This window comes from Xiphias gladius, chromosome 16 (assembly GCF_016859285.1).
Source record: "Xiphias gladius isolate SHS-SW01 ecotype Sanya breed wild chromosome 16, ASM1685928v1, whole genome shotgun sequence".
Classification (NCBI taxonomy): Eukaryota; Metazoa; Chordata; class Actinopteri; order Istiophoriformes; family Xiphiidae; genus Xiphias; species Xiphias gladius.
In genome coordinates, this window is record NC_053415.1 from 27399434 (window position 1) to 27413894 (window position 14461).

Genomic DNA, 14461 nt, shown 5'->3' on the forward strand with positions numbered 1-14461 from the left:
TTCAGTCATAATCAGAAAAATGACTGAGTGGAATTCACTCCCAAGTCGTATCACTAATCAGAATTATGTATCTCGTTTTAAAACCATTACTGAAGCAGCAGCTACTGGACGGAGGCCTTGGATTAATAGTTAAACAGATGGTGGGCTCGTAGTCTTTGTTATCATGATAGCACTGATGCCTCAGGGCACTAAAAGTGTTTGGTGTAGTCCAGTTGAAACCTGCAGGAGTTTCTGCTTCGAGTAAGTTCACGACGAATGAAAAAGACGTCGTCACTGCTGGTTTACTACGTCACGTAAGCTTTGGGGGAAGTACTTCCTGTTTTCCTTTTACGTCTCATCGGGGTCGAACCAAGTATATGACATGACTACTCAATGTGTGAAAAAAATGAGAATAAATACTTCGCTACTTGTGAAGTAATTTACTACATTTAAGGTTCTAATAGTAATATTTCTGAAAAGATAATAAAACTGCTATTTTTGACCACGACAATCATCGCGTGAAAATGTGATAGTGTCACGTCCATTATTGTTATTGGGAAAAGAGGATCTGGTTTGTAAATGTTTAGAACATATTGGTAATATACAGCACCTTCACACCCAGGAGAAAAAGCTGTTTCTACAAGTGTCACCCAGAAAACCTGCTGCTTTTTTTATGAACGCCATTCAGTTTCACAAACAAGGTCTCAGTGGACGAAAAGAAAGAACACAGCGAAGGGTTATCAAGGGACCTTCATCAGAGCCCAGAGCCCAGAGCCCAGAGAAAACTCAAACTCGGAGAGAAGGTGAACCAAAAACATGTTAGCGAAGCCCTAAAACTAAAATAAGCTTCTGAAGGTCACTTGAAAGATCATTCATGTTTGAATCTGAAGCTGTCAGGGAATTTGACATTTTCTGCTTTGCTCAGTTTTTAATGTGAACCGACGTTTACCTTTTCTTAGTTTTTGACCCATTGCTTCTCTTTCTACAAATTAACGTTGCATCCATGCATGAATTAGGTTTCGTTTTTGTGCAATTTCAATCACTTGCTATGATTGTTGTTTCAGAGAACTCCTGTCTAGACAGAGAAAAACACTCATTCAATGTTTTTGTAGCCTTTATAAAGAATAAACGGAGACCTGAGAAGCTGGAGGGAAATTATGACTTTATGGGGCAGAAAACCAAAATCGTGAATCTTAAAACTTCTATCAAACCTCTTTCGTTAGGATCTAAAAAACAACGGGTGGAAGGAATGAAGTCTGCTGAGAAGAATTCAAAGATTTTCTCCGACCTGAAACTCGATCCGTAAGACAGAGACTGAACCTGTATCCTGTTTAGAAAATAGTTTTCCTGCTCAGAAATAAAAAGCCTCTTGTGATTTACACGCACAGCATCCCTCTCTCCTTTTCCTCCTCTTTTTTCGATTTCTCCTGCAGTCAAAACCACACAACTGGAACATCCCCCGTCTGTTTTGTGACTTCTTCCATCTACTATTGATCGTACCTTGATAGCCTGCTCCATCTTAATGCCTTCCACAATGTCGATGGGCTCCTTCACAATGGCGTCTGGGTTTTCTGCCGCAACATCTTCGATGTTCACGCCCCCCTGCGAGCTGCCAATTAGGACGGGGCCCTGTGGGAAAAAGGAGCAGGTGATGAGGACCCATGCACTCAGAGTCACTCCACTATTTCTATTAGAAAATCAGTGGAACTTGGATTTCTTGGTTTGAGTTTCAGATTTTGCAGACAGTCGTCTTGTCCATGTAACTCCACGTACAAAGAAAGCAGATGAGAGATGACACAAGGCCAACCCAGTGGTCACTGTGGTCTTAAATAAACCTGAACACTTGCTTATTTCTAGGGCTGAAAGTATTGATTATTTTCATTATTGATGAATTGTTTTATCTATAAAATGTCATAAAAAGAAAATGCGAATCCCCGTTTGCTGACGTCTTGAGAAACAGTCTAAAACCCCCAAAAAACGCTGAAAAACAGCAAATCCTTACATTTCAGAAGGTGAAACAAGCTAATTTTTCAAGTTTCTGTTTGAAAAGTGACTAAAAGAATTTATCAACCAATATCAATATATTTGCCAATCTGCTAATCAAACAATCCACCGTGCGAGTCCGCTCTACTTTCAGCCCAGCGTCAGGACAGGACAGAGGATAAGCAACACTGGGTCCAAATCCCCAAAGCTTTCACCTCCTCAGGTACATTCAGTGGCAGATTAGACCGGATACCTGGGAACCTGCCGAAGCGGCTGGTTGCACTGACACCAGGGATCCGACTTTTCTTAACCGATACCAAGTCCAATCCTCGAACCAATCCAAGCTCTCCGTGTGTAACTGATTAATATCACGCTGCTTAAAAACAGACATTTCCACAGTTAATCAGATTATTGAAAACACATCCAAGGATCCCCTCAATGTCTGTATTACAGTTCTATCATCACAGATTCTTCTCCTCAAAGACTTCCACCTGCTCTGAGAAATATCAGACCAGGAAGGGGCCACGGCTCAGCGCCGCTGGGATTATTAAACAACACGTGTAACGTTCAACAATCGCCAGGCTGAATGTGGTCACTCAGCCGTGCAGGTCGTATGGGTCCATGAGATCTGCCCATGTAACGGAGAACTGGTCTCAAAACGACCTTCCAACAAAGCGTGCAGATGGACTTAATGGTCTAACACTGTGTCTAGTCGCTTTTTAATAGCTCACCGTAAATTCCTCTCGAAAACACTTCTGCCTTCACATTAAAATGCACTTACTGTGAGGCACATGCACACAGCAGCAGATGAGTCAAGCGGGACAGAAAAACTGCAGTTCACGTGGATCGGTCTGGTTCTGCCTAAGACAGTCACCTAACATCACCGACTCCGACCACAACTTCAGCAGTTACCCAAACACCTCTGGGTGTCCTGGTCTATTATTAGCCACCAGAGAGTTTATCAGTCAGAAGAGCTGAATAAACCCAAATCAGCCAGAAGAGGCATCACAGCGAAGCAGCGTTTGGTCTGCTGCCCGCCCTGGCCAGTTGTTCCCCAAGGTTACCAGCCACTCTCACGCATTTACCTGCCAAATCCACCTACAGAGACAGACTTTCAGCCCGTTGTCCTCAACACTCACACACACACAAAAAACAACCAGATAAAAATGGTTGTAAGAAAAATTCATTTAATTCATGAACACAACTGCATCTATAAACCAGTGTTTCCCACAAGTCTTCATGTCTACAGATCTTGTAAGGAGGCACTTTAGATCACAGACCCCCGTTTAAGAGAAGGTTTCGTTCCACAGACTCCGACCTGTGAAGAGTTTCCTTTGTCTTCTCTCAGCCGATTCACGGTAAGAAGCCAGGTCTCGTCATTATCTATTTCTCTGTAAAGTAACAGCACCAGTGCTCCTCCCACACAGCACTCATAGCTAGTACGGTTTAGAACGAGTCCTAGTGGCGAGGCACTTGATGGATGTACCTGGGGCTGTATGCAGAAGCATCAGTATGCATGTGATGCCACCTGTGTGCTGATGCTGTGCTTTCTTTCCCCAGTTAACTGAACAAGTCTTCTTCCTTTGATGGGGCGACTCGCATATCCTGTCGCACCAATTTCCCCAGGTGATCCAGCAATGGCTTTGAAATCCGCTTTCTTTCTTTCTTGCAGCATGTGTCAGGACTACCTCTAACCTCTCACAGACCTAAGAGTCTTAAAGGCAGGACCGACACGACGCATATATTTTTTTTTTTTTTTTTAGGGGTTTAGCGTTAGGATGTTTCCTGATTACGGACTGTGACTTTTGGCTTTGGGATGAGTGGTTAGATGGTAAAATTTGGCAAAAAGAAGCTCAGCATGTGAATTCTGTTTAGTGGGAATTGTGACTTTCAGAAAAAGGAAAACATGTTTAAAAGAGTTGATGACTGCAGACTCCCTTCTCTAAAACGTCAAATGCGGACTGCTACAGAAAGAGGATGCCAGTTTCTACACTGTCAACTAGTTCAATCCACTCCGACGCCCTTCCCATCGCGCCGACTACGGTAGATCTACACCATGCCCCTTCTGTACTCAGCTGACACTGGGGCTTGAGGAGATCAAACCTCTGAAAATGGTTTCCGGACAGCCTCTCTCTGAAAACACAAGTTAATTTAGCATTAAACGTAGCGACCCAGCGGCCACGTTATTAGGTAAGCCTGCAAAATCTACTGCAATACAACAGCTCAGACATCAATCCGACCTTTACGAGTTAATAATGTTGGGTTTTGACTGTCACTGACAGTGAGGCGTTAACTAACTATGTGTTCAATGCTGAGGTCGTAGTCTGCAGTGCCGCTGAGCTGGACTGCATTTGAACAGACGGGTGTTTCTAATCTGCTGTCCACCGCATTTACAGACACGAGGGGGGAAGAATGATAGAAACAAATTTCCACATAATGCGGTCCAGCACCGCTACCTAATGAAGTGGCCAGGGAGTGTGTGTAACAGGGATTTTAGACCAACGTCATCTGACTGTCATCATTACCTTCGGTACTGCGCTGCCATCCAGTGGTATGAATCAGCATAAGCAGATTAAATCCCTACACGACTTTTCTCTGGAGTCACTCAGAAGGACTTGTGTGTATCTGCTTCAGTGTTTCCCACACACGGACTTTTCTTGTGCAGGCTGCCCAGGCGTATTCACAGCCGCCTGAGAACATCTGGAGACCAGGTGTAGCATATTAACGCCATCCAGGATCGACTAACTAGTGGACCATCTCCCCTCGCCCGACCCCTCGCCTGTCGGTTTACTCTGCCTACGCGAGAAGGGTCCACGGGCAACCGCACGTGTTGCGCTGAGAAACGCAGAGAGACTCGTGCTCCGGTTGTTACGTTAGAAGACGAGGACACGGTGGATATTTTACAAGCACAGAAAAACAAATGAATAAAGTGACCAAGAAACAGAGACCCTGTGCATCTGGAGACACTAGTTACCTGCCACTGTCATCAGGCTACTGAACGACACAGGAAGCACAACCGCAGCTGCAACTGAAGGTCATTTTCATTTCTTGTTTAATCAGTTCATTGTTTTGTTGACAAAATGTCAAAGAAATGTATTTTTTTAATGTCAAAAAAAAGCAAAAGATAAGATTCCCAGGTTCCTAAAGCCAAAGGTTACGTCTTAAAGTTGCTCCAAAACCCAAAGATATTCAGTTTACTGTCACATAAGACAAAGAAAAGCGGAGGAACTAGTGAATTCTCTGCATCTTTGTTTGTAAATTACTTTAACAAGTAATCGATTATCACGATTGCTGCCGATTAATTTTCTGTCGATAGGCTAATGGATCGATCGACTAGTCGCTGCAGCTCTAAACCCGTCAGTTTGGGAATGTGCGTGTCTGCGCGTCAGCGTGTTCCCTCACCTGGTAGGACCTCTCCATGGTGATGGCGAAGTAGTACTCTCTGCGCGGGTACCTGCGCTCGCAGATGAACACCTGGTTGCAGATGCGACCCGCCTCCCCGGTCTGCTTGGTGTACAGCTTTCGACCAATCATCTGGGACGAGATGTCACGGGCCTCCTCTGGGCTGGAGAGGAAGGACAGGAGGAAAGTTAGACGGGGTTTCTGCAGGGTTCAGAGTTTCAGAGTTCCATGTAATATCACACAAATTCAATTTAATACCCGTTTCACAGACATATCAGTCACCGTAGGTCTGCAACTAACGAGTATTTTCATGACTGATCGTTTTCTCGATTAATCGATTAATTGTTTTGTCTATAAAACGTCAGAAATCAGTGAGGAATGTCTGTGGTTATTCCCCAGGGTCCAAGGAGACATTCAGGTTACCATCATGTACGAGAAAAGAAAAAGCGTCACATCCCTGAGAAGCTGGAACCACAACTTTTTTGGCAGCTTTGCTTTAAAAAAAAAAGTCTAAAACAATTATTCGATTATCAGAATAGTCGGTGAATCATTTTCTGCCGGTAGACAAACCAATTTCTGACTCATCACTGCAGCTCTAGGCCAAAGTAAACAAGTTGCATCCGGTTTTTTTTCAGTACTTCCAAGCAGTACTCAAATACTGTGCTTAAATACACTTGTACTTCTGTGCACTTGTACTTCAGTATTGTCATTTTTTACTTCTACTCTGTCATTTCAGAAGGACATATTGTCCTTTTCACTGCACATTCGTTTGAAAGCTTCAGTTACTTTACACCTTTAACATTTTTTCATACAAAACATACGAGGTGCTTGTAAAATCTAATCTAATAGAGCTGAAACAATTAGTCAATTAACCGATAAAGCGACTGACAGAAAGTTTATCTGCATCTATTCTGATCATTGTTCATTTTTCATGCAAAACAAACAAAAATTAATGACAAAAATGTTCATTTGGTTTGTTTGGTTTAAAAGTGTCCAAGTGTGATTTTTACAAGCCAAACAATCAAGGAATCAAGAAAATGATCTGATTATTTCCACAATGAAAATGGTCACCAGTTGAAATGAGCTCCATCTCAACCAACTACAACAGTGACATGCTGCCTGTGCCTTAATGCATCAGTGATAATAAATAAATAGTACACTGGTCACAGGGACATCTGCATTAATGCAGCCTTAAATGGTTTCATCTCTGCAGCTCGTTCCTGCCTCACTGGTGACATCTGGCAGCTAGGTGGCATTTTACAGTTGCAGAAGCCAGTAGTTTGCTGAGCTAATTAAAGGAATGACGCCTGCAGAGCCTCAGCTACTCCAACGTGAAGTTGCAACTTTCCCTCTGTGGCTCTTATCACAAAAAGCAGGTGTTTCAGATGTCTCGTGGCAATAGTGGCGTATAAAAGTCGAAAACCTGGTTCCTGAGCTTTCGTCCCTTTCCTCCCATTTAAAGGGTTTCGTTTTGGCGAGACTTCCCTCATCGAACTGATCTGAGGAGAAAGGGCGTCATATGCTGCACAGGTTTGAAAGCGCTCCGAGGCAAATTAGTGACTGTGGGCCAAACAAATTAAACTGACTCGACTGGGCTTAAAAACCCCCACGGCCAGAGTGTAGGAGCCAAAAAGAAGAACGTCAGATGTAACCCATCGGTGAATTATAAAGCACGTCTTCACCGTTCAAGTTATAATCCGTGGAACCAAACCCTGCTTTTGATTCTGTTCATGGTCAGCAGTAGCAATTCAACTTAGTTACATTCTATAATCACCTCTAGTGGTGGAGGACGTACTCGGATCCTTCACTGAAGTCAGGGTACTAATACCACACTGAAAATACTCCATTGCGAGTGAAGCTGCATTAGAAACGTTACTCGAGTTAAAGTATGTAAGTATAATCAGGAAAATACACTCAAAAGTATTCAAAGTGACAGTACTCAATGCAGAAAAATGGCCTCTGTAAGTAATATGTTATTACCGATGTATTAATGTGTAAACTGCATTTTAAAATCAACTACGACAACAGCGCTGTTGTAGTTGTTAGAGGTGGAGCTCTTTAACTCCTGCTGATTATTTTCACGATTGAGGGACTGATCATTTGGTTTGTAACCTTCTGAAAATAGTGGGGAAGTTACTCAAAGTGACACCTTCACGACGCGCGTTTTGTCCAAACCTGAGAATGATCATAAAGCATAAAATACACAAGCAGGAAAAATAAAAATTATCAAAGACAAGTAGTGTAAATCCCTACACACACAAGTAGCATGACAAGAAAATACTCAAGTAAAGTACTTTGAAATTGTACTTAGGTGCAGTACTTCAGTAAATGTACTTAGTTAGATTCCATCACTGACTTCTTCTCTACATTATAGTTTCCATTGTCAGCGGCAGACTCCATCATCCCCTCACTGGATTCAGATTATACACACACACACACACACACACACACACACACACACACACACACACACACACACACACACACACACACACACACACACACACACACACACACACACACACACACACACACACACACGAGGGATTGACAGGAAGTGACGCAGCCTGTAATCCAGTGTTACTGTCTGTACTTTAATATGATGGATATCAGCCTCACTGTTTACCGCTCACTCTCCTACATCTGGATCACAGCTGGATTAAGTTACTGTCACGCTAACGCAACACTTCCTGCTGCTGCTGCTTCACATTAAAAGACTTATGGGGGGGCTTTTATTGTGTCATTTCCTCTGTGGTTAGTGGTGACCGCAGACGCACAAATGTAACTTCAAAAAGAGACGATGGCTATTTTCTGCATTTCTTCGTCTGTGGATCACAGTTTAATGTATTAAAGTTTAATGTTTGCGAGAGTGATGAAGAGTGGAGAGCAGGCACAGCGAGCTGTTGACGAGCCGCACACCTCCGTCTCCTCGGCACCAGAACCAGCTCCTCGGACCGTGTCCCGCTGCTGAGTGGAAAACTACTGGCTGTGCGCGGCACGAAATCAGACGGAGCTCGTGATCACCGCTGACTGACGTCTTCATTAAAACAACCTGAGTCTGTTTGGCTGCGCTGGAAACAGATGCACCGGCTGCTCTGAGCTGCTCGGAGGGGGTCTGCTGTTACCGCGGTAACCGCAGGTGTCACCAGATCGGCCGGGACTGAAATTTTAGGGATTCCAACTCTAATGCTCCGTGTTATACAGCAAACTATATCAAACTGTGTTTGATGGCCGAGGCCGGATTACTCACGAGTAGACGATCCTCACTCCCCCTTTCAGTCCGCCCTCGAACGTCCCCTTGCCTCTGCCACCGGCCAGCACCTGAGCTTTCACCACCAGGTCCTTTGACCCTGAAAAAACACAAACACACACGTTTCCGTCAATAAACGGAAGCGACCGCGCTGGAGATGTCTGATGTTGTTCTGTGCCCCGAACTGCCCCCTGATTTTACTGGTGCTGAAACAATAAGTCAGTTAAGGTGACAGACAGGAGTCAGAAAAGAAACTGACCGTAAACTGTGACAATTCATCAAAGATCAACATCAGCGTCGCTGAAGTAATTTCTTATCATCACGTGTGTTTAAATGCGAACATTTGCTGCTTTTCCGTTTTTCTTTTATATCGTAGAAAACTGAGCATGTTCGGGTTTTGGACTGTTGGCCGGAAAAATTCGGCCATTTGAGGACGTCCCCTTTGGATCTGGGGGAGCGTGATGGACACTTTTCAGTAGTGACGACTGAGGAGCAGCCGAGCAAACGACAAAAAAACAGAGAGCACAAGACAAATTTGAGCGATTCTCAGCGAACATGCGAGGGCGCACAGGTGCGTCAGGTGGGTCAGATCCCACTGGTTTCTGAGTCCACGCTCCCAGTTTCCTCCAGCTGTTCTGGCTTCTGAGTACTTTGCGAGAGGTTCCAGCCATTGTTCGCTCGCAAGCTGCTTTTGGACAAACCCACATCCTGGCTTCAGGGTCACGTAAACAAACAAAAAAAGTCAGCCTTCGAATAAACTGCTCCTCTGTAAGTCTGGTGCCCATACGACTCTTGACTCACATATCACTTATTGTATGTGTGTGTGGACCTGACTGTAGATTGAAGTTCAGCCAGATTCGGACAATCCAACTCTTCCCCTTCCTCTCACCTACTTCCTTCATACTGGTACGTCGGATTTGTGCCTCGATTCGGCATGTAGCCACAGCCCATGATCACTTTATTCAAATTTTTTGTTTGAACCATTCCATTTTTTGAATCCCAGTCAGGATCAGATCAGAGGAAAGGCAACCGGCCCGTGACAGGCTCCCTAGATTTCTGGGGACAACATCCTGCTCACAATCAGCCTCCTTCAGAAATGTTTTTCTCACGATGCTTCCAATCCTTTTCTCTGTGAAGATTATTCATAAAAATGGAAGAAGGAGAAATAAAAAGAAATCCCACTAGAAACACAAGGAACCTCCAAGCTGACACGGCCACTATGACGTAGACTAACTAGTTTTAAATTACTCCGACTCTCAACATGACTCTAGATCATTTGCCATCAAACCGAATGTGATTTTAGTCATTTATTGTCAACACATATCGATTCATTAGTTAATGCCGACACCAGATACGGCTCCTAGTCTCCGTCGGGGGGTTCAAGCTTTTATTTTGAAGGTAGAAGGTGGGGTCTGACAGGATGACCCTTCCCTTCCAGGTCCAACTGGACAGGTGGCGCTCTGACCTCAGCCTGAGTCTGTGCTCCGGGGATTCAGGTCACCTGAAGTGGGCACCAGCAGCTCAGGTAGAGATGTTAGCTGTAGTTAGACGTGAGCCAGTTAAAGCTGACCAGAGATGATGCTAGAGTTGACTTCAGCAGTTAGTTGTTCAAGTCTACAATCCTACCTTTTATCTCCTGTTATTTTTTATGATCAAAGAGCGACGTAGAGAACGGTCAGGCGACGTCAGCAGCTTCTCATTTCCATCCGGCGCCGAGCGTTTCTTTCTCTGGTTGAAACGACGACGTCGGCGGCCGTAGATTATTTCAGCTGTAGCTAATTAAGGTTCACTGTGTAACGTGTCCGGCGAAGCTTCAGTCGGCTGGTTAATGTCTCTCTCCGAGCCGCTGACTGGACACATCCCTCGGTAACATCTCTCCACGACCGCTGGTGAACTGGAGACTCTTCTCCAGAGAAACCATCAGATGATCGCAGCCCGTTAAATCCAAGTTCACCTTTTTATGCCGAGCAGATCAATGTTTGGAGCTCATTGGAAACAGGGGATTCGATAAAATGCGTTCACACCTCAACCCCTGCCAGCGGGGTTGCTAATGAGTGGCTCTTTGTAAGAGCGGCGAAGCTGCGCAGACAGTGGTAGCGGCTGGAAGGCTGAGCAGGCCGTGGGTGGCATTCAGATGAAGCGGCCTCCAACGTGGCTCCACCTAAGCAGATGTGACGTGGAAATAAAGCCTGGGCTCTTCTCTTCGGAGAGAGCGGGATCCGACGGCAGTTCAAAAGCCACATTAGGTCAGGGTTAGAGAATGGTGTCACCTGTCAGAGGACTCAGTGGACTAATGGTACAACTTCTTACTATCCTGGAATCATGTAAGTCAAGCGTCACCTGATACCACTGAAGAAGACAGAGGCTATGTTTAGACTGTGTGAATGTGTGTCTATCTACATGTTGAACAGCCTTGGCTTCAGCTATTTAAAACCTATGCACACACAGACACACACACACAGGTCCTTGAACCAAACTGAACTGTGTCAGCGAGACTGGGCTTGTCAGTGAGGACTCCGCCTCAGTGTCAGACTTGTTTGGTACCGACAGAAACGTGTTGGTGAGAGTGAGTCAGGCACCGAAACAGATTCTTAATCTCGTTACTTGTTCTGTGATTTCCTCAGTTTCTCCACAGTAGTTAGTTATTTTTGTGTTTTTGCCACTGCTGCTTGGATGAGACAAACAATCCGAAGATTTGAGCTCTGATAAGTTAGAATCTGAGTTTCATTCATGATTAATCTGATGATTACTTCCCGGTCTGTGGCAACATTTGTGGCGAAATGCCCAAATGGCAAAAAACAGTGAAAAAAGCCCCTCAACCCAAGGTGGCCTCTTGAAAACGCCTGTTTTGTCCGACCGACAGCCCAAAACCCAAAAATATTCCGTTTACTGTCATATAAGACTAAAAAGCTGAAACCAAATATTTGGCATTTTTGCCTGAGAAGTGACTGAAACGATGAATCAATTTTTAAAATAGCTGTCGATTAATTCTTGTTTTGATCAACTAATCGTTTTTAGCTCGACAGAGAGTCACGATCCTAAAACATTCCGAACGTAGTGATTCCAGAATCCAAAATGACGTCTTCCGATCACCACACCGGAGAAAGGATCCTTTGTCATTGTTACATACACGATTAAACGATGATCAAACTAAGTCTAGTGAAACTCTAAATGACTCAGCACCACATTCTTCATGGATCAGGAATAATGCTGCTGCCCCCCCAGCCAAGAAGGCACATGCCCGGTCAGATTCAGAACTAGTTTTTTGTGACTCTGATATTATGGGATTACGGTCTCTGTCCTACCGATCTGCTTGGCCACAGTGTAGGCCTCCTCCGAGGAGCTGGCCACCATGCCAGCGGGAACAGAGATGCCGGCCTCTTTCAGCAGCCCGATGCTCATGTACTCGTGTAGGGAGAGGTTCCTCTGCTGCTGCTGCAGGTGGGGGGGCTGCGGCTGGGACGCATGGCCTCCAAACAGACCTGGAGAACCGCCAAGGACCTGGAGGAGCAGGAGAAGAAGAGGGGGGGGGGGCTTTAAATGAGTTAGTCACTAGGAGGAAAGTGATTTGTAACTTTCATTTTCTACCACCAACGTCCAGAGAAGTAGATTCTCTAGAATAAAATGAAAATTCCCGGTGTTGAGCAATTAACCAGCTGACGTGGAACTGGGAGAAAGACAGTAAAAATAACAAAACCATCCTGAGTCACTTTCTTAGACCAGAGGAGAAGTGTTCGCAGTCAGCCGGATAACACAAGCAACAGTGGAAACGTGATTAAGGATATGAAACCGAGAGAGTGGTTCAAGTTTTTCTCACCACAGCTCAACTCAAACTGAGTCAGCTGGAGCTGAAGAGATGCGGAAAACTACGGGGGACAGTGATGCTGGTCTGCGAAGGCACAGGTGGTGTTTACACGACAAACTGCTGATCTGCTGCGCCACCTTCCACTGAGATCGACGCGGGGCAAGAGCAGGCAGGTATTCCAACCCGCCTCTGGCTCCCGGTTCCAGCTCTAACGCAGCTGTTTTTTAAAGCTGCAGCTATCAGTTGATGGCCAGACAACGAATCTGGGGCTGCAACTCGCTTAGTTTCATTAGCAACTAATCTGCTGATTAGTTTTTTCAATTAAAATCGACTCATCGTTAGTCTAGAAAATGCCTGTTGCAGCTTCCCACAGCCCAAGATGACAGTGGACAAATGTCTTGTTTTCTTTGACCAACGGTCTAGAACCCACAGATGTTCTGTTCACGATGATGTATGATGAAGAAAAACAGCCAACACTCTCACTTGAGAACCTGGAACTAAGGAATGTTTGCAACTTTTTCACTATTTTGGCTCGGAAAATGACGGAACCTGTACAGTTTCCGATCATTGTTCTGCCGAGGGACTTGTGCTACGATTGTGAACTGAATCTCGTTGGTTTTGGACTGTTGGTCAGACAGAACGAGACACGTGAAGACGTCGGCTTGGGCTCTGGGAAACTGCGCGTTAACTGATAATGAAAACCACCGTTGGCTGCAGCTCTAGCTGTTTGCACTTACTTTAGCTGCACAGACCTCTTGCCAGGACCAAACTGGTATCGAGAGCAGATGGGGAACTGGGGATTGCTTTCCAGTTCTAATCACCGGTTCCTGAAAGTGGAGTCTGGACCTGCTGAACTTCCATCTACATCACCACGGACATGCAACACTGTGTGTGCATAGTGTTTATAATACAATACACAGTACTGGCCTTATGCACCACACCCTTTTTTTTTTTGCTTGTTCCATTTCTGCTTTTGTCTCTTAATTTGCTGTTGCTATTGACAGCCACAGTAAATACACAGTCACAGTCTCAGTCCTGGGCAGGTCAACCAGCCTATATATAAGCTGGGAACACACGCACATTTTTGAGGAGGTCATATGACCTAAAGCGCAAAGTTACCTACGAAGAGTTCGACCAGCCTGCCGTGTGCTGCAGCAGCAGCTCCACCTTTCTATGGTGAAAAATTCCAAGAGCTCTGATGCTTCATTTATCAGTACAACCATGCATGTGTTTTTAAGTTATTAACACTACTCGCATTTGTCACCAGCCACGACTTAATGGTTTTTTATTTTGTTGGTCTGTATCTGATTCATCAACATGAATTAAAACACAACTTTTCACCCAACTATGTAACATATACCATGTTTTATCAGCTTATTACACAAAAATAAGCCTATTTAATGCACATGATGTTGTTTATATCCGATTTACTGAACCTCATACAGATGTATGAGATGGTATGAAAACAAACGTTTCCTAATACAAGTGTGGAAAAGGTTTAGTTTGATCATATAACTTTCATATCAGATCTAAATGAACCCCTGAAAAGTAAAACCAAATGAGTCTCCACTCTCCACTGAATTAGCACCGCTACATAAACAAGGTGTCTGCAGGTTCGCCAGGCTAAACTTTAGGAGCTTATTAATACCTATTAACCAATTGAAGATGGTTAATTTATTTTTATTTAAGTTTTGCTAAAATCTCGACTTGTCCACTGTGAGCTGACTCTGTTCCGGCTCCTGCAGCAGCAGCAGCAGCAGCAGCAGCAGCAGCAGCAGCAGCAACAGTGTTTGACTGAAACTCAGGACTGAACATCCTCCTGCAGCTCAGTCCCCGGTCACGACGAACCCACGGAGAGTTTAGAGCAGGAGAGCGTCTCCCACAGAAACACTTTATAACTGACACTACTGCCGACAGCAAACAAGAGAGAGAGATTTAAAACTTTTGTTAGTGAAACTGAAGACCTTTATACCCTCTAAGACCTTTAGGAAAGACCTGCAGATACCCTGATAACACAGCCGTTGAGACGCTTGCGGACCGTC

At 44.7% G+C, this 14461-nt stretch overlaps 1 protein-coding gene across 1 annotated transcript in view; it reads right to left on the bottom strand.

Moving 5' to 3' along the window:
- The window catches only part of sucla2 (succinate-CoA ligase ADP-forming subunit beta), a 28219-nt gene that overhangs the window by 11878 nt on the left and 1880 nt on the right, over window positions 1–14461 (bottom strand). Inside the window, exons 2-5 of the mRNA XM_040149109.1 lie at window positions 11920–12115; window positions 8615–8714; window positions 5365–5527; window positions 1480–1608 (exon numbers count right to left, since the gene is read on the bottom strand). Coding sequence (XP_040005043.1) covers window positions 1480–1608; window positions 5365–5527; window positions 8615–8714; window positions 11920–12115 — 588 coding nt within the window. The remainder of the gene's footprint in view (window positions 1–1479; window positions 1609–5364; window positions 5528–8614; window positions 8715–11919; window positions 12116–14461) is intronic.